Genomic DNA, 26,952 nt, shown 5'->3' on the forward strand with positions numbered 1-26,952 from the left:
AAGAGAAACTGTTTTAGAGAGTTTCTGTGAATGGAAGTTCTCTTAATTCATCATCCATTCTGAGAATGGTTTCTAGATAATGTAGGTAAAATGAACATACCAAACTAGACAGGCAAGGCCAAGCAGTCAAAAACGCCAGCTGCCTGTGGATCATGTCCTAAACACCTAAAGTGACGACACTAACACAGAACCCCGTAGATGAGTAACTTTTGGCTACTCTTCCTCTCACTTTCTATGTGAGTAATAAACTATCTGGATCTAAAAGGGAGCTGTTGTAGCTTTGCTGAGTAAATCAATCAGGCCTTGGCCTTGGATGACCTTGCTTTTTTTTTTAAGATTTTTTTTTTTTTTTTGTAGAGACAGAGTCTCACTTTATGGCCCTCGGTAGAGTGCTGTGGCCTCACACAGCTCACAGCAACCTCCAACTACTGGGCTTAGGCGATTCTCTTGCCTCAGCCTTTTTTTAAGATTTTATTTATTTATTTTATTTATTTATTTTTTTCTCAGAGACAGAGTCTCACTTTGTCACCCTTGGTAGAGTGTTGTGGTGTCACAGCTCCCAGCAACCTCAAACTTTTGTGTTTAAGCGATTCTCTTGCCTCAGCCTCCCGAGTAGATGGGAATACAGGCACCCACCACAATGCCTGACTATATTTTAGAGATGAGGTCTCACTCTGGCTCAGGCTGGTCTCGAACTCATGAGCTCGGGCAATCCACCTGCCTCAGCCTCCCAGAGTGCTAGGATTACAGGCGTGAGCTGCTCTGCCCAGCCCTGACCTTGCCTTTTGAGTTTGACAAATTATAGAGGAGAGCAAAGAAAAATGTAAAGAATATTTATGTGATTCAACAGTGAGTTGGAACATGAACATGGTATTCATATAAAATGTAAACACACAGTATCTCCAAGTGGCAAGGCTTGCTATGTTTTGTGGTTAATTTTTTGTGTTTCCTTTGTGGGGATTTGGGAGTTTTATTCTCCACCTCCTCTCTAAGGGAAAATGAAGCAGGGTTAATTTTCCCTCCACAGGCTGTGCTGGCTGGTATTATTCTCAGCAACGTCCTTCCCTACCTTGAAACCATTTACAGCTTACCCTCTCTATGGAGGAAGGACCAATATGACTGTGTGAGTGTAGATACTCTGGCTAAGGAAGGGGAGGACAGAAGGGAAGGTGGGAGAGGGAGAGAAAATAAACAAAAGAGATCAGCCATGGACCTGGAGAATACTACCCTGTTTCCCCGAAAATAAGACATCCTCCAAAAATAAGACCTACTTACAGGAAAGAAAAGACGTCCCCTGAAAATAAGACCTAGCGCATCTTTGGGAGCACACCTTAAAATAAGACACTGTCTTATTTTTTGGGAAACAGGGTAGCAACTCTAATATTACCTTAACTCTAGTGTTGCCAAGTACTCTAGTTTTGCTTAGAAAAAGGTGAGTCAAGATTGTTGACATAGAAGACAGGGAGACCTCGTTCCAACTATGCAAAATTAAATGAAAGGGATTAGTTAAGTGGCTGTAGTTACATGCAAATCTAATAAAAAGGGTTTGCTGTAAGTTGCATATTTGGACGACTTCAAATCCAATCAATGTAAATACACTTCAGGGTAGAAGGCACTGATCCTAATTAAAGAAGGAGGCGAGGAGGTTTTTTTTACCAGGCAGAATAACTGCTGGAGCATCCTCCTCCTTTCCAGAGCACAAAATCAGATAACAGAAAGGGAAAACAGCAAGCAATAAAAGCAATAAAAGGAAGAGGAGAAGGACTCAAGAGAGGAGAGAAATATGAAAGGGGGTAACTTGTGGAGCTGCATCCCTGAGCAACTGGGAGGGGATGTGTTCCAGTGCAGAGATAGAGTTTCTACTCCAGGAGAGGAATACCACTTCCAATGGGGCTGGAGTGAATGAAAAAGGGTTGAGTGCAGACACTGAGTGACAGGAGATGGGAGAAGTAAATACGAAAAAGGGAATTTCAACCTTTTCTTTTTGCAGTTTTTGGCCGGGGCTGGGTTTGAACCCACCACCTCCAGCATATGGGGCCGGCACCCTACTTCTTTGAGCCATAGGCGCCACCCTCAGCCTAATTTTTTTCTGTGAAGATGAAGATAACATTTCCTACTGAGAATGCTGGAGAAGGTGTTGGTGTAGGGGCTTGAAAAGGATGGTAGAGATTTGCAACAATTCCTATAGGTCTTAAAATAGCAACTACCATTTTAAGTGTTCTGGTTGGTTTATGGATGATATTTCTAATCTCAACAAAGCCTATATACGGTAGATATTATTATTTTCATTTTGCACAAGAGACACTGAAATTTTGCGAGGGAAGCAAAGACAGAAATGACCAGGGATACATAAAAGAATTGCTAGGCAGCCTTGAGGGCCCAGCTATTCATGCCAGTCCATATGGGCTATGGAGTTTTCTCTCTAAATCCCAGGCATAGGAAGGGAGAAGGTGAAGGCCAGTTGACAGATAAGACTTGTAATTTTCTCAAATCTGCTTGTTTTCATGATCTTCCCTTTCTCCTCATTCCTTTTTCCATTAGGGCGTTTGGATAGTAACATTCTTATCTGCAATTTTCCTGGGACTGGACGTTGGACTACTTATTTCATTAATTTTTGCTTTCTTCATCGTCGCTGTTCGTTCACACAGGTACTTTGTCTCAGGTAACGAGAGGCTGAGGTTAGGCATGGCAAGGTAAGGCAACTGTGACCTAAAGGCAAGTGCATTTTCTTTCAGAACTAAGATTCTTCTCCTGGGTCAAATCCCTAACACCAACATTTACAGAAGCGTGGATGACTATCGGGAGGTAAGAATCCAAAACAGTGCCAAATTCGTTTTTCTACAAAATCCCTCTGCTGCTGTTTCCTGTCCTGCAGATACACATTTACAAAGAAGGTGGAAGCAATGTACGAGGGTAGAGGTGGGTTCTTAAGTAACCGAATCCTTATAGTACTACAGTCAGTGAAAGAAAATTTTTAAATGTCCTTAAGGAGAGGAAGGCCAGTAAAGAGAGGAGTGAGGAAATGAAGGGGAAAAGAAGAAAGCAGGAAAAGCAGGGGCTGAAAATGAAAAGGAAAGGATTTTCTAGTTCCTATCTCTAATATGGAAGAATTCATATTCTTTAGGACATCATAAAAATTTATTATTCTTACTCCATGAAAGAACTGAGAAATTTCCCTCAACTTCACATTTTGTCTTATAGATTATCACCATTCCTGGGGTGAAGATCTTCCAGTGCTGCAACTCTGTTACATTTGTAAATGTTTACCACCTAAAACACAAGCTGTTAAAAGAGGTTACTGCTCTTCTGCCCTGCCTGTCTCTGCCTGGCCCACCCGCCTACAAGCATCTTTCTACTACCCTTTGCCTTCTCCACCACCCATCCTTTGTATGAGATTGTCTTATGTGTTTCAGGTTGATATGGTCAGGATACCTATTAAAGAAGAGGAAATATTCACCCTGTTTAATGAAAGTGATACCAACCTACAGGAACAAAAGATCTGTAGGTGTTTCTGCGACTGTGAGGAACAGGAGGCACCAGCCAGGGTTAGAAAGGTTTCTTCTTTCCTGCATTTTTCTCCATACTTAATAAAGAAGTGCACTATTTGTTTCTTAAAAAAAAAAAAAAAAAAATCAAAACCTCTAAGGGATTTTTAGTTTTAGATGGACCATGGAGAATTGAAAATCAAATATTTCTACTCAGAAATAAAGACACAGGTTTCTCCTTTGAGGTTCAGATTTTGACATAAGAGTAGGTAGGAGGACATGTTCTGAATTCTACTAGATAGCCAGTGACAAGTGTATAGTTTGCCTGCTGAGACTGTCAGTAATTGCATAGTTATGCCTATTTCCCTGGCTCTTAGCTGCCTAGCTTTAGATTTCTGGAAATAAGTTACTTGAATGTTGTTTTCTGATTCCAACTAGGGTAGGGTCATGGCCTCTGGGCTTCTCAAGAATATGTCAGAGGCTCCAGCCTGAGCATGAACTAGACCTCATCTCTAAAAATAGCCGGGCTTTGTGGTGGATGCCTATAGTCCCAGCTACTTGGGAGGCTGAGGCAGGAGAGTCACTTGAGCCCAAGAGTTTGAGGTTGCTGTGAGCTATGATGCCACAGAATTCTACCAAGGGTGACAAAGTGAGACTCTGTGTCAAAAAAAAAAAAAAAAAAAGGAATATGCCAGAGTCTCCTTATGTCTGCCTGCAACTAAGGAAATGATAATGGAGGATGGGGGAAAGGAGGTGGGGGGTGGAGGGGAAGCACAGATTGTTACTCCAGATGGGGATTTTAAGCATCTGAAGGTTATTTTAGCTGACGAGAGTTGCAAAATGTTATTTCTAACATGGACTTGGTCTAAATAGTTCTTTCACCCAGAGCAAGACTGCTCATTTCTAGCTCCTGGGCCTTTCAGTGATCACCTCTCCTTTGAATTATACTATTATCATCTGTCTATAACACTTTTTTTTATTGTTGTTTTTTCTGTACAATAAATATTACCTTGTATAGTTTATATTTAAATTTAAAAAACTTATTTCACAAGCAACATTATTTTATAATAGTTTTTTATTTTTTGTTTTGAGACAGGGTCTCACTCTATCACCCTGAGCAGAGTGCTGTGGCATCATAGCTCAGAGCACCTCAAACTCTGGGGTTTGAGCAACCCTCTTGCCTCAGCCTCCCGAGTAGCTGGGACTACAGGTACCTGCCACAGTGCCTGATTACTTTTTTCTATTTTCAGTCGAGACAGGAGCTCACTCTTGCTCCGGCTGGTCTTGAACTCCTAACCTCAAGTAATCCACCCACCTTGGCCTCCCAGAGTACTAGGATGATAATAGATTTTTTTTTTTTAAAGAAATGTCACCCAGAATTATACTACTCTAGCAAATAAATTCTTTTTATTTTTCTTTGTACCTTACAGTTCTTGCCCATATATCTTATTACTTCTTTTATTTATTATTGTTATTATTATTATTATTAGAGACCAGGTCTCACTCCATCACCCTGGCTGGAGTATAGTGGTACAATTGTTTGCTTTGAACTCTTGGGCTCAAGGATCCTCCTGCCTCAGCCTCCTGAGTAGCTGGCACTAAAGGCATGCACCATCATAACCAGCTAATTTTTCTTTTGTTTTTTTGTAGAGATGAGGTCTCACTATATTGCCCAGGCTGGTCTCAAACTCATGGCCTCAAGCAATCCTCTTGTCTCAGCCTCCCAAAGCACTGGGATTACAGGCATGAGTCAGCGTGGCCTGCCATATTTGTCCTTTTAATGAACATGTACACTCTTCATAGGTAGAGTCTGGTTTTTGTGGATGTGGAGTCCAATTTCACATTTTGTATGTCCATGTCTTCCTGGTCCTTGGTACTATCTTTAAGCTATAGTAGGCATTCTGGGCCTATTATGAAATTGAAAAGAGTGAGAGGTAGGGCAGCGCCTGTGGCTCAGGAGTGAGAGGTAAAGACAGATATACTCAAGTGATTTTTGTCTCCTTAAGGAAGTCTGACAGAGGACTGTTGTACTGATAAAAGAAAAGGTGCTAGGAAAAGGTACTGATGAAAAAAACTTCATATGAAGTATTAGTAGGTAACACAGAATAAGTAAGACCTAAGGATGAAGAAAAGGAATAAATCAAAGATGATTTTAAATCTGGTTCACTAGAACAATGATAATGTCATTGATGGACATAGTAAGTTGCGAGGGGAGTCCTGTGATTGGTCAGGGTAAGAAAGGATGAATGTAGCTGTAGTCATGAGTTTGAAGTGGCAGTGAGAGAGCCATGTAAAAATTGCACAGAACCTACCCTAGGGAGAAGTTTCCTAAGAAAGAGGGAGGTAAACTAGCAGACAGCTTAGTTGGCAAGTGCTTCCAGCCCTTTTTGAGTCTTATCAGAGTCTTCCCTTAACTCTGTTGTCCCAGATTGTTTACACAGAACGATTTGTACCGAAACCAGATGACGATTCATCCTCCATTAAGCTGATTCACTGCTCACGTTTCAGTAATGGGAATACAAGCCAAAGTGAATCCAATGACCAAGCCCCAAACATGTTATCTTCCATGTCTCAAAGAAGTCAAGGGAAAAGCTTTGATGATGTGGATAAAGTTTGGTTTCAAAAGGAAACCAACAGAAAAAGCTTCCTACAACTGCCCAACTCTGCTGAAAGTCAGGAGAGGAGTAGATCGCTTATCCAGTACTCAGATGAGTCGCAGCAATGCAGCACCCACACCATCATCCTGGATTTCTCCATGGTGCATTATGTGGATCCGTGGGCTCTGGTCGTATTAAGACAGGTAAGTCCTGGGGGGGTGGGGGGGGGCTTTAGCAGGGACTCCACTTCTACCAACCCCACTCAGATCCTGATGGAAGCTTATTAGTCACTGCTACGTGATTGCTAGGCCACCAGAAACTTAGACACCAAAGGTAGTTTAAGGTCAATCAAAGTAAAAAGAAAAGGAACCAACTCTGATTTTATTGAACTGGCATTGGTTCAGCAGGCAGGGCATGTTAATTTATCTCAAGGAATGAAAAAAAAGGAATCTCTTAACACCATTGAATCAGCAATCTGTACCATGCATAGTGACTTGCAGTATACCTTGGGAGTTAGCTGCAAAGCTTTTCAAAGAATAAATAGGTCTGAATGCTACAGAAAAAAGCTCACCAGAATTCTCCATTATTGAGGTGCTCTGAGCCAAGCACTGTGACAAGCAGTTGTGCTATCATGTACTCAGATTTGAAGAGGCTATAATGAAGTGACAACTCAAGCTTGGGGCTTCCTGTTCAATATCTGTAGGGTCTTCCCCACCTCTCTCTTCATTGCCTGCATCTTCAGGCAAAAAGGACAGAGTTTTTTCCTTCAACAGCTGTGCCCCTGGGTTCTGACTGACTTTCCTACTTGCAGGTTTCTGTGACAGTTCTCATTCCTCTCCTCCTTACACGGGACAGATGGTTGAGGTACACTACTAGCCATGTGGATTTCATTGTTTAATGTCTCATAAATACAGTATTTCTTTTCAGCCAGCTTGTTTCAGATTCCAGTGCTCTGTGTCACTCTTGTGTTGCAGTGGCTCAGGTTTAAACACCTGAACACTCACTTCCACTCTGACTATTCCCACCTTTGCATGAGATATGCTCCTTTGACTGGTTTGCCCTTTTTTACCTTCAGATCTTATTCTGTTGTACTTTCTTATTCCAGGAGGAATGTGATTCTTTCTTATGTAAGTCCAGCTTCTCTTTGGTTTGAGGCAACAGGAAGATTTTCATAGCAGAAATAACTCTGGTTGGAGGTTTGGGATATATGCTTGGTCCTGACTTTGCTGTTGACTGACCCAAGATGAGTTACTAAATTGCACTGGGTCTAAGTTTTCTCATCTATAAAATGTGAAGTTTGGAAGAGATTAAATGAGGATCTCTCCCAGCCATGAGCTCCTTGTCATTTGGGCTTTTCCATTTTAGGTCATTGTGCCAGGCTGTGTTCTCATACTGTAGTTGTTTGTTTCATTCAACACCTAAACGTCGAACACCTGCTACATGCCAGAAGTTGGGCACATGTGCAAACACCATCTCATTTAATTTCACAACTTCTTTGAGAAACAGGCCAAATATTCTCCTAAGAGTCTAAGGCTCAGAACTAATAAGTGTCCTGTCGAGCATTTGAACTTTAAGCCTCTAACTTTAATCACTCTTTTCCTCTGTTCCACAGCACATTTGTGCCGTCCTCTGCTCCCTTTCCCTTCTTGCCTCCCTTTTTTGTAGCGGTACAATATGTTCAGGTTCATGGCGTCCATGCATCCACACCCGGCCTATGCTGATGACTTTCTGCTTCATCCCCCAAATGAAGGCAACATCAGACACTTTTACCTTGTAGCCTTCAGAGATTCATGGTGCACAGTTGCACTCTAAAAATATAGGTTTCTTCATTCCCTTTATAATTGTTCTGTAACTGCATTATTGGAGGAAACTATTATGTATTGTTTACTTTATAGTAGAAAACTTAAACCTACAAAAAAAGATCCCAGCAGTCTATCTTCAGATTCTTAGTAGAAACCATCACTCAGATTAAGCTTCTTGGGTGGTGCCTGTGGCTCAATGGAGTAGGGCACCGGTTCCATATGCCGGAGGTGGCGGGTTCAAACCCAGCCCCAGCCAAACACTGCCAAGAAAAAAAAAAAAAAAAAGATTAAGCTTCTTTCTAATTTCTGGGATTTCCCTTTCCCAGTGCTTATCATTTAGAATATGTCTAATGTGACTTATCATTTAGAATATGTCTAGTGTGGCCCTAACCAAATGACTTTATGATTTACTATGTGATCAAAAAATGACTGTCTTAGGGGATGGGTGTGGTGGCTCACGCCTATAATCCCAGCACTTGGGAGGCAGAGGTGGGTGGATTGCCTGAGCTCATGAGTTCGAGACCAGCCTGAGCAAGAGCAAGACCCTGTCTCTAAAAAATAGCCAGGCATTGTGGTGGGCGCCTGTAGTCCCAGCTACTTGGGAGGCTGAGGCAAGAATATTGCTTGAGCCCAAGAGTTTGAGGTTGATGTGAGCTATGAAGCCACGGCACTCTACCAAGGGTGACCAAGTGAGACTCTATCTCAAAAAAAAAAAAAAGACTGTCTTAGGCTGTGTGCAGTGGCTCACACCTGTAATTCCAGCACTTTGGGAGGCTGAGGCTGGTGGATTGCCTGAGTTCATGAGTTTGAGACCAGCCTGAGCCAGAGCGAGACCCTGTCTTGAAAAAATAGCCAAGTGTCGTGGCGGGACCTGTAGTCCCAGTTACTTAGGAGGCTGAGGCAAGAGAAACGCTTGAGCCCAAAAGTTTGATGTTGATGTGAGCTATGATGCCATAGCACTCTACTCAGGGTGACTAAGTGAGACTCTGTCTCAAAATATAATAATAATAATTAAATTAAATTAAATTAAAATAACTTTCTTGTTTCCTCTTGGTACTAAAAGAAGCAAAGTCTGTTTTGATTCTTTCAACACTTAGTGCTCAGGGTTGACGTTTAATCAGTCTTAGAAGCTCAAGTGGCTAAGGCACCAGCCACATACACCTGAACTGGCAGGTTCGAATCCAGCCTAGGCCCGCCAAACAACAATGATGGCTGCAACCAGAAAATAGCCAGGTGTTGTGGCGGGCACCTGTAGTCCCAGCTACTTGGGAGGCGGAGGCAGGAGTTGGAGGTTGCTGTGAGCTATGATGCCCTGGCACTCTACCCAGGGCGACAGCTTGAGGCTCTGTCTCAAAAAAAAAAAAAATAGTGGATAATCAGTCTTAAGAGTATTAAGGTTAATACTGACTGGTTTTGAAGTAAACTTCAAAATTTATTGTCCCAGACATAACTATTGGCTGAAGTGAACTTGAGATCAGTATCCAATTTTCACTGATTGATGCTAAATACCTAATGTTTTATTAAAGTCAAGTTCAATTTGCAGACTAGCTGTGGATGTGACCCTCAGGATTTCTGAATTCCAGTCCCTGCTGGATCACTTGACCATCTCTGGGCCACATCTTGCCTTCTCTGCTCAGTGAACACCAGGGAGGAGGGGGTCACATGCAAACACTAAGCAATAGTACCCAGAATGGTTGCTCATGACAACTCTCCAGAGCACTTCCATCACATCTGTGCCCATCTCTAGCCTGGGGCTTTTCTCACACAAACATCTCTTGATTGAACTATCCCCTGCACTCCTGTTCCCCTGCCTTGTGACTGTGAGCAACATTCCCTCTCCCTCCTCACACCCACATGAGACAATCAGATTCTCTTTTGTATTCTAGAACTTTAGACATTTTCTGGTATAGGAAGTCCATTTGTCAAAATTTGTAGAATTTAATTGGGATGCAAAGGTAAACATAACCCAGACAAGTGAATACCCAAAGGAATTTTAAAAACTCAACTAATTAGAATGCCCTTTCCTAGTGAGTGTGAAGCTCTCTAACACTGATTTTTTCTTTCCATGCAGATGTGCAATTCTTTCTACAATGCCAACATTTTGGTGCTCATTGCAGGGTGTCATTGTGAGTATCCTTTACCCTATATGAGGGATGTTTTGTACCCTGGGTCCTCAGCTCCCCAGGTGTCTGACACTGTGTGTGTTGCGGGTCTGGTTTGTAGCTTCTGTGGTCAGGGAACTTGAGAGGAATGATTTCTTTGATGCTGGTATCACCAAGGCCCAGCTCTTCCTCAGCATCCATGACGCCGTGCTGTTTGCCTTGTCAAGGAAGTTTCTGGAGCCCTCCGACTTAAGCCTGGATGAATCTGAGACAGTGATACAGGAAACGTACTCAGAAACAGACAAGGTTGGACAAACAGACAAAGCATGGGGCTTCGGGGAGTGGTTGAGGTGGGCTTAGGGGTGGTTAGCAGGGACAGAAGCCCAGGCAGATATAGATGAATAGTGTCCATGAAAGGTATTTAAGTATAGAGGTGCCAGAATTTGAGATGTTGGAATGCTCCCTTACCAGTTAATAAATAACAGTGGATGTAAACCACCAAGTTCACATCCCACTGCCATGGCATCTAGGCCCCATTCAGGATACTTTCCCAACTGAAGAGAGGGTTTACCTAACCAAGTGGGGGCCTCTTGGTTTTACAGCAATCTTGGTTAGTGCCTGTGCCATACCTATTGCTAAATATTTTAAATATCCCCCAGCTATGCCTTTAGAACTCACCCCAACCCCACATTTGGGACGAATAATAACATTGATGAACCAGCAGAGGTTTATACCTGCCAGTATAATATTTTGGCTATTATTTACATTGTAAGTAATAAGAGGTTTACTTAAACTGATTAAATGCAAAGGAGAATGATATATAAATCAGAATTTTTAGTCATTTAATAATACTAAACAAAACTTTGGGCCTACTTCAGCATTTTAAATCATATCTGTGGAGGTTAAAGGTTTCCAAAAAAAGTAAATTAAAACACAGATGGGTACCAAAATATTATCTAATGACTAGAAATCATTTTTAAATAAACTGCTAATTCTTTGGTTTTTTTTTTTTTTTGAGACAGAGTCTTACTCTATTGCCCAGGCTAGAGTGCCATGGCATCAGCCTAGCTCACAGCAACCTCACACTCCTTGGGTTCGAGTGATCCTCCCACCTCAGGCTCCCAAGTAGCTTGGATGACAGGCACCCACCATGATACCCAACTAATTTTTTCTATTTTAAGTAGAAACAGAGGGTAGCTCCCTCTTGCTCAGGCTGGCCTTGAACTTCTAACCTCAAGTAATCCTCCTGTGTTGGCTTCCCAGAGCACTAGGATTACAGGTATAAACCACTGTGCCCAGCTGACTTACTACATTTCAATAACATTTGAGGTTTTTATGACAAAAAGTGTATTATCAGAGTAATGTTCCCTTAAAAATTCCAAGAAGTAAATACATCTAGGCTTATAAAATACAGCCTTCTTATTTTTCTTTTTTAAAAAAGTAATGTATAACAATTTCCCTTGCTTTGGTGAAAATCATCACAAATTATGTGGCTCTGCTTTTCCAGAACAGCTTTTTCCCTGATAGCTACATATGAATGTATTTTTTTTTTCATTCTGCTCTACATTTTAGTCCCATTTATAAAATCATACAATCATAGGGCGGCACCTGTGGCTCAGTGAGTAGGGCGAAGGCCCCATATACTGAGGGTGGCGGGTTCAAACCCAGCCGGCCGAACTGCAACAGAAAAATAGCCGGGCATTGTGGCGGGCGCCTGTAGTCCCAGCTGCTCTGGAGGCTGAGGCAGGAGAATCGTGGAAGCTCAAGAGCTGGAGGTTGCTGTGAGTCCTGAGACGCCACAGCACTCTATCGAGGGCGGCAAAGTGAGACTCTGTCTCTACAAAAAAAATCATACAATCATAAAACCTTTGAGTTGGAAGGAACCTCAGGATTCGTTGGGTTCACCCAAGAGTTCTTTTGTCAGTCTCTCTGACCAGAAGTGGTCCTTTTTATGCTTAATGACCTCCATTGATTTTCAAATTTTTGTATACATGTGAATCTGTGCTGTTAAAACAGAGACTGCTGGGTCCCTGTGTGTCCTGATCCCCTGAATTTTGGAATCAGTGGGTCTACTGGCAGGCAGGACCTGAGGATTTGTGTTGCTAACAAGTTACCACGCAATGTTGATGCTACTGGTCAGGAACCACACTTTGAGAACAATATGTAGTTTTCACTAACAAAATATTGTGTGTCCGATAATCTTTGGATATGTACCAGACATTTATTTGGAAAATGTTTATGAAAATAATTTGAAGCCTAGGATGATATTTTACTTCCAGAAAGAATTTGATTGTTTTGCTAGATGCCTGGAGGCAATAGCAGTCTAGGATCTCTTTGATCTGATTTAGAAGTTGAGTGTTTTTTAGGCCATCCAGATGACCCAAAGTCCAGTTGCAGTCTGTGGGAAGGTTCATCATAGCCCCTCCCTTATCAGGCCCTGGAATCCAATTTTTGCAACCCGAAGCTTCCTTTTTTCTTTAGAGACAGAGTCTCAATTTGTCACCCTCAATAGAGTGCTGTGCCATCACAGCTCACAGCAACCTCCAGCTCTTGGGCTTAGGCGATTCTCTTGCCTCAGCCTCCCAAGTAGCTGGGACTACAAGTGCCGGCCACAATGCCCAGCTATTTTTTTGTTGCAGTTTGGCTGGGGCCAGGTTTGAACCCACCACCCTCGGTATAGGGCAGGCACCCTACTCACTGAGCCACAGGCACCACCCACAACCCAAAGCTCTTAAAGCTGTCAAAAGCAATGCTCAGCTTATATGTGTCACTCTAGATCAGCAATTCTTAACCTGTGGGTCACGACCCCTTTATAACAATGAAAATACATTGTGGCATTAGGAAGGTTGAGAACCACTGCTCTAGATCATCAAATATTCTCGGGGCAAAAGTGGCTCCAAAATGCCAGATTCACCTCTTTAGATTTCACTGTTTCCCAAATCTTGGCCTGAAAATTCTTTTTTTTTTTTTTGAGACTGAGTCTCACTTTATCACCTTCAGTAGAGTGCCAAGGCATCACACAGCTCACAGCAACCTTCAACTCCTGGGCTTAGGCGATTCTCTTGCCTCAGCCTCCCAAGTAGCTGGGACTACAGGCACCCATCACAATACCTGGCTATTTTTTGTTGTTGCAGTTTGGCCGGGGCTGGTTTTGAACCCACCACCCTCTGTATATGGGGCTGGCGCCCTACAAACTGAGCCACAGGCACCGCCCTGGCCTGAAAATTCTTAATGATCTCTTAGCATTACATACAGTGCATTCAAGGAGAATTATTTTTTAATTTACCCAGATCTTCTAATTGTCCTCAGTGGGAAGATTGGTCTGAATTATATAGTTTGCTTTTTACTATAAGTAAAAAGGGTAGTGGGTAGAAGAAATAGAAGTTTCTCTATTTTACTTTTATCTGTGATTATGATACCTCAATATACTTGCTTTTATGTATTATATACTATGTCTATTAATCTTTCCTTTTCTATTTTCCATTTCCTTTTTTTTTTTTTTTTTGGTAGACACAGAATCTCACTTTCTCGCCCTTGGTAGAGTGCCATGGTGTCACAGCTCATAGCAAACTCCAACTCCTGGGCTTAGGCAATTCTCTTGCCTCAGCCTCCCAAGTAGCTGGGACTACAGGCACCTGCCACAACGCCCAGCTATTTTTTGTTGTTGCTGCAGTTTGGCTGGGGCTGGGTTTTTTTTTTTTTTTTTCTTTTTTATTGTTGGGGATTCATTGAGGGTACAATAAGCCAGTTACACTGATTGCAATTGTTAGGTAAAGTCCCTCTTGCAATCATGTCTTGCCCCCATAAAGTGTGACACACACTAAGGCCCCACCCCCCTCCCTCCATCCCTCTTTCTGCTTGGGGCTGGGTTTGAACCCACTACCCTTGGTATATGGGGCTGGTGCCCTACCCACTGAGCCACAGGCGCTGCTCTTTCTTTTTCTTCGTCGTCTTTTTTTTTTTGAGACAGAGTCTCACTATGTTGCCCTGGGTGGAGTGCTATGGCATCACAGCTCACAGCAACCTCAAACTCTTGAGCTTAAGGATTCTCTTGCCTCAGCCTCCCCCAAGTAACTAGGACTACAGGCGCCTGCCACAACGCCAGGCTATATTTTTGTTGCAGTTGTCATTGTCCTTTTAGCTGGCCGGGGCTGGGTTCAAACCCGCCACCCTACCTACTGAGCTACAGGCGCCACCAATTTTTCCATTTACTTTTTATTTAGAAAGTCATTTCTGGGCGGCGCCTGTGGCTCAAGGAGTAGGGCGCCGGTCCCATATGCCAGAGGTGGCGGGTTCAAACCTAGCCCTGGCCAAAAACCACAAAAACAAAACAAAAAAAAAAAAAAGAAAGTCATTTCTAACCAGGCATGGTGGCTCACACCTGTAATCTCAGCACTTCGGGAGGCTAAGGTAGAAAGATTGCTTGAGACCAGGAGTTTGAGAGTAGAACTGGGCAACAGAGTGAGACCTGGTCTCACAAAAAATGAAAAAACAAAACATTTGTCTGGCATGATGGGGCACACCAGTAGTCTTAGCTACTCAGGAAACTGAGGCAGGAAGATCCTTTGAGCCCAGTAGTTGAAGGTTATGGTGAGCTATTATCTTCCCACTGAATTCCAGCCTGGGCAGCAAAGTGAGACCCCATTGCAAAAAAAAAAAAAAAAATCATTTCCATTTAGAAAGTAAATAAATAATGACATTTTTTCTAGATTTTTGTTTCCATTTTTCATATGTTCTACTCTTTAATTAGAATATATTTCAGTGCATACTGTTGCATAATCTTTATTTTTTATCTACATAGCTAACCACTTTGAGCTATATACCATCTGTCTTAGTTCATCACTGCTACTATAAAAAATATCCAAGACTGAGTAATTTATAATAATAGAAATTTATTTCTCACAGTTTTAGAGGCAGGGAAGTCTATGATCAAGGTGCCAGCTGGTTTGGTGTCTGGTGAGGGCGTGTTCCTCACCTCATCTTCTCTCAGAAGCATCCTCACATGGGGGAAGGTGGAAAGGCAAAGGGACCTGAGCTCACTCCCTCTAACCTTTTTGTAAGGCACTAATCCATTCCTAAATCCATTCCTGTCACTGCCTAAAAGTCCTCACCTCCTTTTTTTTTTTTTTGAGCCAGAGCCTCAAGCTGTTGCCCTGGGTGGAGTGCTGTGGCATCACAGCTCACAGCAACCTCCAACTCCTGGGCTCGAGCAATTCTCCTGCCTCTGCCTCCCAAGTAGCTGGGACTACAGGCACCCGCCACAACGCATGGCTATTTTTTGGTTGCAGCCATCATTGTTGTTTGGCAGGCCCAGGCTGGATTCGAACCCTCCAGCTCAGGTGCATGTGGCTGGCGCCTTAGCTGCTTGAGCCACAGGCACCAAGCCAAGTCCTCACCTCTTAAAACCATCCTAATGGGGATTAAGTTTCAATGTGAATTTTGAAGGCCATACATTCAAACCATAACACCATCTAACCATCTGTTGAATAAACCATTCCCCCACCACTGATTCATTTTTTATTTATTTATTTATTTATTTTGAGACAGTCTCCCTTTGCTGCCCCTGGTAAAATGCTCTGGCATCATAGCTCACAGCAACCTCAAACTCTTGGATTTAAGTGATTCTCTTGCCTCAGCCTTGCCTCCCGAGTAGCTGGGACTATAGGCACCTGCCACAACACCGGATTTTTTTTTTTTTTTAAGAGACAGGGTCTCACTCTGGCTCAGAGCTGGTCTTAAACTCCAGAAGTTTCACTGTTAATTTTTTGAGTTTTTAGATCAGGAGATTTTCCTGCCTCTGCCTCCCAGAGTGCTGGGATTGTAGGTGGAAGCCACCGCACCCCCGGTCACTAGGTCAGCTTTTGATTTCATTGTTCTGCATAGATTCAATATCACTCTGTTTTGATTACCACTGCTTTATACAACCTTTTCACATTCGGTCGACAAGTCCTATGTCATCAGTGTTCTATTTTCAAAATTTGCTAAGTCATTCTCTCCAGTTTATTCTTTTAAACCAATTTATTTATTTATTTATTTTTGAGTTACTTTGTTGCCCTGGGTAGAGTGCCGTGGCGTCACAGCTCACAGCAACCTCAAACTCTTGGGCTCAGGCTATTCTCTTGCTTCAGCCTCCCAAGTAGCTGGGACTACAGGCACCTGCCAAAACACCAGGCTATTTTTTGGTTGTAGTTGTCATTGTTGTTTAGCTGGCCTGGACTGGGTTCAAACCCACCAGCCCTGGTGTATGTGGCTGGCGCCCTCGCCGCTGAGCTACAGGCATGGAGACTCAAACCAACTTTTATATATTTTTGTCAGGCTCTTACCTGCTTCCCCAATTCTATTGGAATTTTTGTCAGAATCACATTAAAAATATAAAATAGGTTGGGTACTGCAGCTCATGCCTATAATCCTAGCACTCTGGGATCACCTGAGCTCAGGAGTTTAAGACCAGCCTGAGCAAGAGTGAGACCCCCATCTCTACCAAAAATAGAAAAAGTGGCTCAGTGCCTGTAGCCCGTGTCTGTGGCCGGTGGTTATGGCACCGGCCACAGACATGGGCGCAAGCGCATTTGAACCTGGCCCAGGCCTGCTAAACATAATGACAACTACAATAACAACAAAAAAATTAGTTCAGGTGTTGTGGCAGGCGCCTGTAGTCCCCACTACTTGGGAGGCTGAGGCAAGAGAATTGCTTAAGCTGAAGAGTTTGAGGTTGCTGTGAGCTGTGTCGCCACGACACTCTACCAAGGGCGACATAGTGAGACTCTGTCTTAAAAAATGATAATAATAAATATAATAATAATAAATAAATAATAAAAATAGAAAAACTAGCTTGCTGTTGCAGTGGGTGCCTGTAGTTTCCAGCTACTCAGGAGGCTAAGACAAGATTATCACTTGAGGCCAACAATTTGAGGTTGCTGTGGGCTATAACACCACAGCACTCTACCCAGGGCAACTGAGTGACGCTGTCCCAAAAATAAATAAATAAATAAATGTATATATATAAAAAATAAGAGAATTGAGAATTTATATATACATATATAATTGAGAATTTATATATTATTTATTTTATTTATTTTTTTTTTTGAGACAGAGTCTCACTTGGTCACCCAAGCTAGAGTGCTGTGGTGTCACAGCTCACAGCAAGCTCCAACTTTTGGGCTAAGGCACCACAATGCCTGGCTATTTTTTGTTGCAGTTGTCATTGTTGTTTAGCTGGCCCAGGCTGGGTTTGAACCTGCCCATTTCTGTGTATGTGGCTGGCACTCTGTGCTATGGGCACTGAGCTGTATTTTTTTTTTTTTTTTTTGAGATAGAGTCTCACTTAGTAGAGGGCCATGACATCACAGCTCACAGCAATCTCAAACTCTTAGGCTCAAGTGATTCTCTTGCCTCAGCCTCCCAAGTAGCTGGGACTATAGGTGCCTGTCACAACACCCAGCTATTTTTAGAGACGAGGTCTTGCTCTGGCTCAGGCTGCTTGCAAACTCTTGAGCTCAGGCAATCAACCTGCCTTGGCCATCCAGAGTGCTAGCATTACAGGAGTGAGCTTCCGCGCCTGGCCTTATATTATTTTTTAAAATGCTTCACTTATAACAAGATTTTGTGACCTTCTCCATATAAATAAATCCTAGATATTTTAATGTTTTACATTTTTATTTCGTTTTAAAATGACTCTTTTTGACTGGGCATCGTGGCTCATGCCTGTAATCCTAGCACTCCAAGAGGCCAAGGTGGAGCAATCCCTTGAACTCTGGAGTTTAAGATGAGCCTGAGCAAGAGCAAGACCCTGTGTCTACTAAAAATAGAAAAATTAACCAGGCATTGTAGTGGGTGCCTGTAGTCCCAGCTAGTTAGGTGGCTGAGGAAGGAGGAGTGCCTATGGCTCAAGTAGTAGGGCGCTGGCCCCATATACCAGAGCTGGCGGGTTCAAACCTGGCCCTGGCCAAAAACTGCAAAAAAAAAAAAAAAAAAAAGAATGTTTGAACCCAGGAATTTGAGGTTGCTGTGAGGTAGGCTGATGCCATGACACTCAAAAATAAAATAAAATAAATCTTTTCCATTATATTTTCTAACTGGCAACTGCTATCTATATAAAAAAGGAAACTCACTTGCGAAGCATTTTACTAGCTCTAAGAAGTTTTACTGTTAATTCTTTGAGTTTTTTAGATAGAAAATATTTTCTAAAAATAATACTAATCTCTATTTTCTAACTGTTAGAATTTTATTTCAATATCATATACTATTGCATTAGTTCAGCAGTTCTCAACCTGTGGATTGCAACCGCCAAGACTATTGGAAAACACATCCTGCATATCAGATATTTACATTACGATTCATAACAGCAGCAAAGTTACAGTTATGAAGTAGTAACAAAAATAATTTTATGGTTGGGAGTCACCACAATATGAGGAACTGTATTAAAGGGTCACAGCATTAGGAAGGTTGAGAACCACTGAGTTAGACCTTCCAGAATAATTTACGTAATAGTGATGAGCCTTGTCTTACTCCTGAATTAAATGAGAAAAGCCTCCTATATTTTATTAAGATTAGTGATGGTTTAAGACGGACATTATTTACTGTGTTTTAAAGAAGCATTTTTCTAGTTCACCAGCATTCTTATCAGGACTTATATTCAAACTTGGTATTAAATCTTTTCTGGCATTTAAAATAGGAAAGATTAGGAAAGGAGTAAGTTCTATTTCATGTGCATTAAATTCAAGATGACCCATTAAACATTTAAGAGTGGAGATGTCAAAACAACAACAAAAAAGAGTAGAGATTGTCTAGAATTAAAGTATGGGTGGGTATGGTGATTTAAAGCTATATTCCCAGCAGTTTGGAAAGCTGAGGTAGGAGGATCACTTGAGGCCAGGAGTTCAAGACCAACCTGAGCAATGTAGCAAGACCTTATCTCTACAAAAAATTTTAAAATTAGCTGGGTATGGTAGTGTGCACCAGTAGTCCCAGCTACTTGGGAGGCCAAGGCAGGAGAATTGCTTGAGCCCAGGAGTTCAAGGCTATTGTGAGCTATGATGACACTACCACATTCCAGCTTGAACAACAGAGTAAGACTCTGTCTCGATTTTTTTTTTTTAATTGAGACAGAATCTCACTTTGTCACCCTCAGTAGAGAGCTGTGACGTCATAGCTCACAGCAACCTCAAATTCCTGGGCTTAAGCAATTCTCTTGCCTCAGCTTCCCAAGTAGCTGGGACTACAGGCACCTGCCACAAAGCTTGGCTATTTATTTTGTTTAGCAGGCCCCAGACAGGTTTGATCCCACCCAGCCCCAGAGCATGTGGTCTGCACCCTAACCACTGAGCTATGGGCACCCTAATGAGACCCTGTCTCAGAAAAAAAAAAAAAAAGATTGAAATTAAATACATGAACCTGTAAATCAGGGGGAGGAGGAGGAGTCATCAGCATATAGATAGCAATGAAATTGTGGGTCTAAGTAAAATTACCTACAGATGAGAAGCACGAGGTAAAGTACAGAAGGAGAAGAAAAGGGGAACAGAAACTCTGCATTCGTAGCTCAGTGAGTAGGGTGCCGGCCACATACACCGAGGCTGGCGGGTTCAAGCCCGGCCTGGGCCTGCTAAACAACAATGACAATTGCAACAAAAAAAAGCCGGGTGTTGTGGTGGGCACCTGTAGTCCCAGCTACTCAGGAGGCTGAGGCAAGAGTTTGCAGTTGATGTGAGCTGTGACACCATGGCTCTCTACAAAGGATGATATAGTGAGACTCTGTCTCAAAAAAAAAAAAAAAGAAAGAAAAGAAAAGAGGAACAGAATCAAGCCTTGAGGCGTACCAACTTCTAGAAGTCCAGTAGAAGTAGAAGAGGTAACAAAGAGACCAAGAAGAAGAAACCAGGAAGGAAGGAGGAAAAACAGAAGAGTGTCCTATGGTGAATTAGAAGAAAATGTTTCAGAAAGGATGAAAATGGTGAATTTTGTGGAATGCTGCTGCAAGTCTGATTCACCCACTGAACCTTGTGGGCACCTGCTATGTAACAGGCTCAGTGGCTGGTACTAGGGATATCGAGAACCAGGCACTGCCCTACCTTAAGGAGCTTAGAGTCTAATAAGGGATAGGTTTGCAAATAAATAAGGCAATACATTACTGATATTTTGATAGAAGTGTGAGTGAGGTAGAGCTGGAACACAAAGGAAGCTGATCCTGGCTGGCCATCTTTGATCTAAATCTGGTATGATGAATAAGTGCATGTGGGTGAGATAGAGAAGGACAAGGCAGGCATAAGGGAGCATCATGAGCAAAGGTAAGCAGTGGTCAGGCAACTTGGGGTAAATTTATGGCTAGAGTAAAGGGTGGGGACTATGGTTGGAGATAAGGCTAAAGACGATGGCAAGAGGCCAGGTCACAAATAATCTTACGTGCGCTGTCAAGGATTGCATTGGGGGTTGGCAAGACAAGATGTTTCAGAAGGTTAAGACCTTTGCTGTTTAAATGGTTGATCATGAAATCCAGCGTAGCTAGAAAAGCCAGAGAGACCTAAGATAGGGACTGACTTAATGTGAAAAACAGTAAGTAACTAAGAAACCAGAGGGTGTAAAGAGAATGAAAAGCAGATTTGGGCAAGGAATATTTTCTACTTTGCCAGGAAGCCATAGTTCTGATACCTTAAGTCTGGTTGTATTCTGAAATTTCTTGACTGCTCAAAAGTTAAAAATTTTAACCCATTTAATTATATTTCAGATTGACAATTTAATACCTAATATGAACAGCAGTCTTCTAGAAAGCCCCAAAAATGCAAATCCAGGCTTCACTAAGAGCCAGGCGCCAGTAGACGAGGAAGAGGAGTCAGACCTAGATTTGCAGCTACAGGACATGGTGGAACATGAACAACAGACTGGGCTGGATCTGGACCTTGACCTGGATCAGGAGCTGGAAGCTGAGTCAGAGCTGGAGCTCGAGTCAGAGCTGGAGCCTGAAATGGAGGCTAAGCAGAAGCCTGAGCCTGAGACTGAGCCCCAGACTGAGACTGAGACTGACCTGGAGCTGGAGCCAGAGCCGAAGCCCAGATCCAAGTCAAGGGGTCATAGTTTCTCTCGGTGGCAATACTGGCCTATGTTTCAATCTGTGGCTTCCACCACTCAGTCTCAGGTTCAGCCTCGGACAAGGTCAGCAGGGAGGAGACATCGTCTTATGGATTCATACTCATCTGAGGGCAACAACAATTAGGATGTCTGGGTGGTGAACTAGAAATAAAGGGTCAGATAAACTTGGCCAACCCTCCCACCCAAAACTGGCTGCTGGCTCAAGAGACCTAGATTAGATACAAAGTAAGGATACTTGTTTTGTGATTCCTCCACCTGCTGGCCTTTGTCCTTGCACAGCACTGAAATCATACTCACAGATCACATTACTAAATGCCAATAATTATCTCTGAATTCTTTATCCAAGCTCCCCTCATTTCACCTTCAGCAGATATTCTAGTGATTAGATTTCCTTCTTCACACACCCTGTATCTCTGGGGTTTGTGCCAAACCATCTCTAACTCACTCCTCTCATCTCTGTTCCCCTTTCTCCAAAGAGATGAGGCTCAAATAAAATACAGAACTTCAGTTACATTTGGATCCTTTCTGCTCCTTCTCCCTTCTATGTATTCTGCAAGGAAACGTCAAGTGGGAGATACTCCAAAAGGGAGTGAGCGCAGTGGAGAAGAGATGAGCAAGAAAAAGAAAAACTGAGTAGCATTTGTATTTTATATGCAAGATATCTTCACTGCACTGATGGGGAAATGGAGGAAATAGGCAGGATAAGCCAGGCCAAAGGTAAGCCAACCTGCGAGGCTTGTAGTACAAGGATCTGCTAAGCTGAAAGCACTTTCGCTGTTCCTCCCAGAAGTCAAGATCTCATCCTGCCACTGGTTTCATAAGGCCAACCATCTTTTTAATAACTTATGGGAATGGTAGCTTTATGGAACCTTCCCTCGTCTTCAAATTCACATTCACTGCTGCTTCTTTCTTGCGGGATTTTAAGATACAGGCAATCTGGAATCTATACCCTCGGTAGACCAAACTTAGTTAAAATCTATGATAGTCACAAACTCCCTAGGAGTGGGAAAAGTAATCATTACTAATTTTGTCCAAATCTATTCCAAAAAATTCCCTCTTCCCCATTAAAAAGTCCAGTATTAAACTATGACCAGAAGAAAAATATAGACCCTCGAACAAAAGTATATGAAATCTTGACTTATATTTCCAACTCAATAAACATGATGACTCCTGCTTGGGAACTCAATTTTTCATTTGTTAAATGAAAGAAACCTTTGTCAAAGTATAGATAGCTCTTATCATAGAGATAGCATATGTATTCACTCATTATACAAGAACTTTTGTTAAGTGTCTGCTACATGCATAACATTTCAAACCACAAGGTAGACATTATAAAATGGTATCATCCCAATTTACACATACATAAACTGATACTTGGAAGGTTTATAATTAGGCCTAGGTCATATACAACATGACCTTGTATTTACAAAAAGAAGTGGGGGGGGGGGCACCTATACTCAGTGGTTAGGGCACAGGCCACATGCTCCCGGAGCTTGTGGGTTTGAACCTGGCCCTGCTAAACAAAACAAACAAACAAAAAAAAGGGGGGGAGGGCGGCGGGGGGGGGCAGCACCTGTAGCTCAGTGCGTAGGGTGCTGGCCACATATACCGAGGCTGGCAGGTTTGAATCTGGCTCAGGCCAGCTAAAACAATAATGACAACTGCAACAAAAAAATAGCTGGGCATTGTAGCGGGTACCTATAGTCCCAGCTACTTGGGAGGCTGAGGCAAGAGAATCACTTAAAGCCAAGAGTTTGAGGTTGCTGTGAGCTGTACCGAGGGCAACATAATGAGACTTTGTCACAAAAAATAAATAAATAAATAAATAAATAAATAAATAAAAAGTGGGGATCCTTCCAGGCCATAAGCTTTATTTTTTTCATGTTTACTGAACACATTTATGGAACTCCTACTATGTGCCAGGCATGTGCCAGGTGCTAAAGATACAGATAAGGAGAATAGATGTCAAAAATAATTGTGAAAAGTAAAATACAAGAAACTCTGAGAACATACTTTAGGAAATCCTGACTGACTCTTGGTCTTGCTCTGTCTTTTGTGCCAGAATGCAGTGTTATTATCAATCATAGTTTGATGCAATCTTAAACTCCTTGACTCAAAAAGTCTCCTATCTCAGCCTCAGGAGGAACTGGAGTAGCTGCAACTATAGGTGTGCACTACCATGCCCAGCTGATTTTTCTACTTTTTGTAGAGATGGAGGACTCCCTCTTGCTCAGGCTGGTAACTCCTATCCTCAGGCAATCCTCTTGCCTTGGCCTTCCAAAGTACTAGGATTGGCATGAGCCACTACCTACACCCAAGAGTGTGCCCCCCCCACTTCTTTTTGTAAATACATAGAAGTTCTTACTATGGCAATAGCATATGACCTGGGATCTGAAGGATGAGTAAGAACTTGCTTAAAGCAAGTTCCAGTGACTACTGGGGGAGCAGATACAAGTGGGAACCAAGAGTGGTGACCATGGAAAAAACAAGTGAGGCCAGGTGTAGGTAGTGGCTCATGCCAATCCTAGTACTTTGGAAGGCCAAGGCAAGAGGATTGCCTGAGGATAGAAGTTACCAGCCTGAGCAAGAGGGAGTCCTCCATCTCTACAAAAAGTAGAAAAATCAGCTGGGCATGGTAGTGCACACCTATAGTTGCAGCTACTCCAGTTCCTCCTGAGGCTGAGATAGGAGACTTCTTGAGTCAAGGAGTTTAAGATTGCATCAAACTATGATTGATAATAACACTGCATTCTGGCACAAAAGACAGAGCAAGACCCTACCTCCAAAAAAAAAAAAAAAAAGAACAAAACTTTTGCTATGGACCCTCCCGGACCTTCGGAAGAGCTGCGCTGGGACCTGCAATAGGCACCCTCCCAGACCTCCATAAGTGCTGCGCCCTCCTGGACCCCTGGTAAGAGCTGCGCCGGGACCTGCTACCCCATCTGCCAGGCCTCCCCAAGCCCTGACCAGGAATTCCGGGAGCCGCGCAACCCCACGTCCTCCCTCCTGGACCCTCCCTCCTCCACACTGCCTGCTTGTCTGGCCATGGACTCTGGTAGCCGAGTGCCCTTTGGAGCCCTTCTCCTGGCCAGAGACTGCTGGAGCCTTGGGCCCTCTGTGCCGAAGTCACTGGGCGTCAGGCACTCCCAGAACCATGTGCACCACCCCTCACCCTGTTGCTGGATCCGGGTGTGTCACACTCTGGAGCTGCTCCCATAACCAGAACTCCCTGGCTGGGGCAGCCCCAGAAGAGCTACACAAGTTCACTCCCTACAAAGATCCAGCAATAATAGAGTGATCCCCCCAGGTCTAATCTCGGAGAGACACCACCCCAACTCTGAGGACGGCCAGAGGCAATGGTGAAAAACAACCATGAGATGAAATCAAAGGAAAAACTCTGGCAATATGAATAATCAGAGTAGATCAACTCCCCCAAGGAACAATGGGGCAGACACAGCACAAGATCCCATGCACAAACAAATAGCTGAGATGTCAGAAAACGAATTCAGAATCTGGATAGCAAATAAGATCGAATTAGAATTCCAAGCTGTAACCCAAAAGATGTCTCAAGAATTCAACGAATTCAAAGACCAGATGACCAAAGATTTTGACACATTGAGACAAGAAGTTGCAACCCTCAAAGATCTGAGAAACACAGTAGAATCCCTCAGTAACAGAAGAGGAAGAGAAATGGAGGGCAACAACAGATCACTCTCTGAGAGACCTCTGGGATAATTCTAAGAAAACCAATATTTATCTTATAGGGATCCCTGAAAGTGATGAAGTGGCTTCACAAGGCACAGAGTCTCTTCTCCATGAGATTATGAAAGAGAACTTTCCAGACATGCCAAGAGATTCTGAATTTCAGATAGCTGACAGTTTCAGAACTCCAGCATGATTCAACCCGAATAAGACATCCCCCAGACACATTATAATCAATTTCACTAAAGTTAATATGAAGGAGAAAATTCTGAAAGCAGCCAGATGAAAGAAAACCATCACCTACAAGGGGAAGAATATTAGAATAACTGCAGATATCTCTGCTGAAACCTTTCAAGCGAGAAGAGAATGATCATCGACTTTTAATCTTCTAAAACAAAATAACTTTCAACCCAGGATCCTGTACCCAGCTAAACTGAGTTCCATTTATGATGGAGAAATTACTTTAATGACATTCACATGTTGAAGAAATTTGCCACAACTAAACCAGGTCTCCAGGATAGTCTCAGACCTCTCCGCCATAAAGACCAGCATAACCCTCCACCACAAAAGTAAACCCACCCAGAAAATTTTGATCAAATTCCAACTTGCACAGTTGCAAAAGGATTAAAAATGTCCACTGGACTCTTGAAAGGCTTATCAATATTCTCAATTAATGTGAATGGTTTAAATTGTCCTCTAAAGAGGCACAAGTTGGCTGACTGGATACAAAAACTCAAGCCAGTTATCTGCTGCATACAAGAATCGCATTTTACATTAAAAGACAAATATAGATTCAAGGTGAAGGGATGGTCATCTATACTCCAGGCAAATGGAAAGCAGAAAAAAGCAGGCATTGCAATCCTATTCGCAGATGCAATAGGCTTTAAACCAACCAAAATAAGGATGGACACTTCATATTTGTTAAAGGTAATACTCAATATGAAGAGATTTCTATTATTAATATTTATGCAACCAACCAGAATGCACCTCAATTCATAAGAGAAACTCTAACAGACATGAGCAACTTGATTTCCTCCAGTTCCATAGTAGTTGGAGATTTTAACACCCCTTTAGCAGTGCTGGATAGATCCTCCAAAAAGAAGCTAAGCAAAGAAATCTTAGATTTTAACTTAACTATTCAATATCTGGACCTAACAGACATTTACAGAACATTTCATCCCAACAAAACTGAATACACATTCTTATCAGCCCACGGAACATACTCGAAAATCGACTACATCCTAGGCCACAAATCTAACCTCAGCAAATTTAAAAAAATAGAAATTATTCCTTGCATCTTCCCAGACCATCATTGAACTCAATAACAACAGGAATCTACATACCCATACAAGAACATGGAAGCTAAATAACCTTATGCTGAAGGATAGATGGGTTATAGATGAGATTAAGAAAGAAATCACCAAATTTTTGGAACAAAACAACGATGAAGACACGAATCATCAGAACCTCTGGGACACCGCAAAGGCAGTCCTAAGAGGGAAATTTATAGTACTGCAAGCCTTCCTCAAGAAAACAGAAAGAGAGGAAGTTAATAAATTAATGGGACATCTCAAGCAAATGGAGAAGGAAGAACACTCCAACCCCAAACCCAGCAGAAGAAAAGAAATAACCAAAATCAGAGCAGAATTAAATGAAATTGAAAACAAAAGAATTATACAATAGATCAATAAATCCAAAAGTTGGTTTTTTGAAAAGGTCAATAAAATAGATAAACCTTTGGCCAACCTAACCAGGAAAAAAAGTAAAATCTATAATTTCATCAATCAGAAATGGTAATGATGAAATAACAACAGACCCCTCAGAAATCAAAAAAATCCTTAATGAATATTATAAGAAACTTACTCTCAGAAATATGAAAATCTGAAAGAAATCGACCAATATCTGGAAGTATGCCACCTACCAAGACTTAGCCAGAACAAAGTGGAAATGTTGAACAGGCCTATATCAAGTTCTGAAATAGGATCAACTACACAAAATCTCCCTAAAAAGAAAAGCCCAGGACCAGATGGCTTTACGTCAGAATTCTACCAAACCTTTAAAGAAGAACTAGTACCTATATTACTCAACCTGTTCCAAAGTATAGAAAAAGCAGGAATACTACCCAATACATTCTACGAAACAAACATCACCTTGATCCCTAAACCAGGGAAAGACCCAACAA

At 42.3% G+C, this 26,952-nt stretch overlaps 1 protein-coding gene across 4 annotated transcripts in view; it reads left to right on the plus strand.

Moving 5' to 3' along the window:
• Positions 1–22,300, plus strand: part of SLC26A8 (solute carrier family 26 member 8) — an 82,541-nt gene extending 60,241 nt beyond the window's left edge. For 3 of the 4 annotated variants that reach the window (XM_053603804.1, XM_053603805.1, XM_053603806.1), the window contains exons 12-20: positions 1,028–1,123; positions 2,542–2,648; positions 2,736–2,805; positions 3,202–3,294; positions 3,414–3,545; positions 5,914–6,285; positions 9,956–10,010; positions 10,108–10,292; positions 20,707–22,299. In XM_053603804.1, the coding sequence (XP_053459779.1) occupies positions 1,028–1,123; positions 2,542–2,648; positions 2,736–2,805; positions 3,202–3,294; positions 3,414–3,545; positions 5,914–6,285; positions 9,956–10,010; positions 10,108–10,292; positions 20,707–21,192 (1,596 nt within the window). In that variant the 3' untranslated portion in view covers positions 21,193–22,299. Of the gene's footprint in view, positions 1–1,027; positions 1,124–2,541; positions 2,649–2,735; positions 2,806–3,201; positions 3,295–3,413; positions 3,546–5,913; positions 6,286–9,955; positions 10,011–10,107; positions 10,293–20,706 lie in introns of all 4 variants that reach the window. The other variant, XM_053603808.1, reaches the window with a different exon arrangement.
• Positions 22,301–26,952: the final 4,652 nt, after the last annotated feature.

Source organism: Nycticebus coucang, chromosome 9, assembly GCF_027406575.1.
Source record: "Nycticebus coucang isolate mNycCou1 chromosome 9, mNycCou1.pri, whole genome shotgun sequence".
NCBI classification, from domain to species: domain Eukaryota; kingdom Metazoa; phylum Chordata; class Mammalia; order Primates; family Lorisidae; genus Nycticebus; species Nycticebus coucang.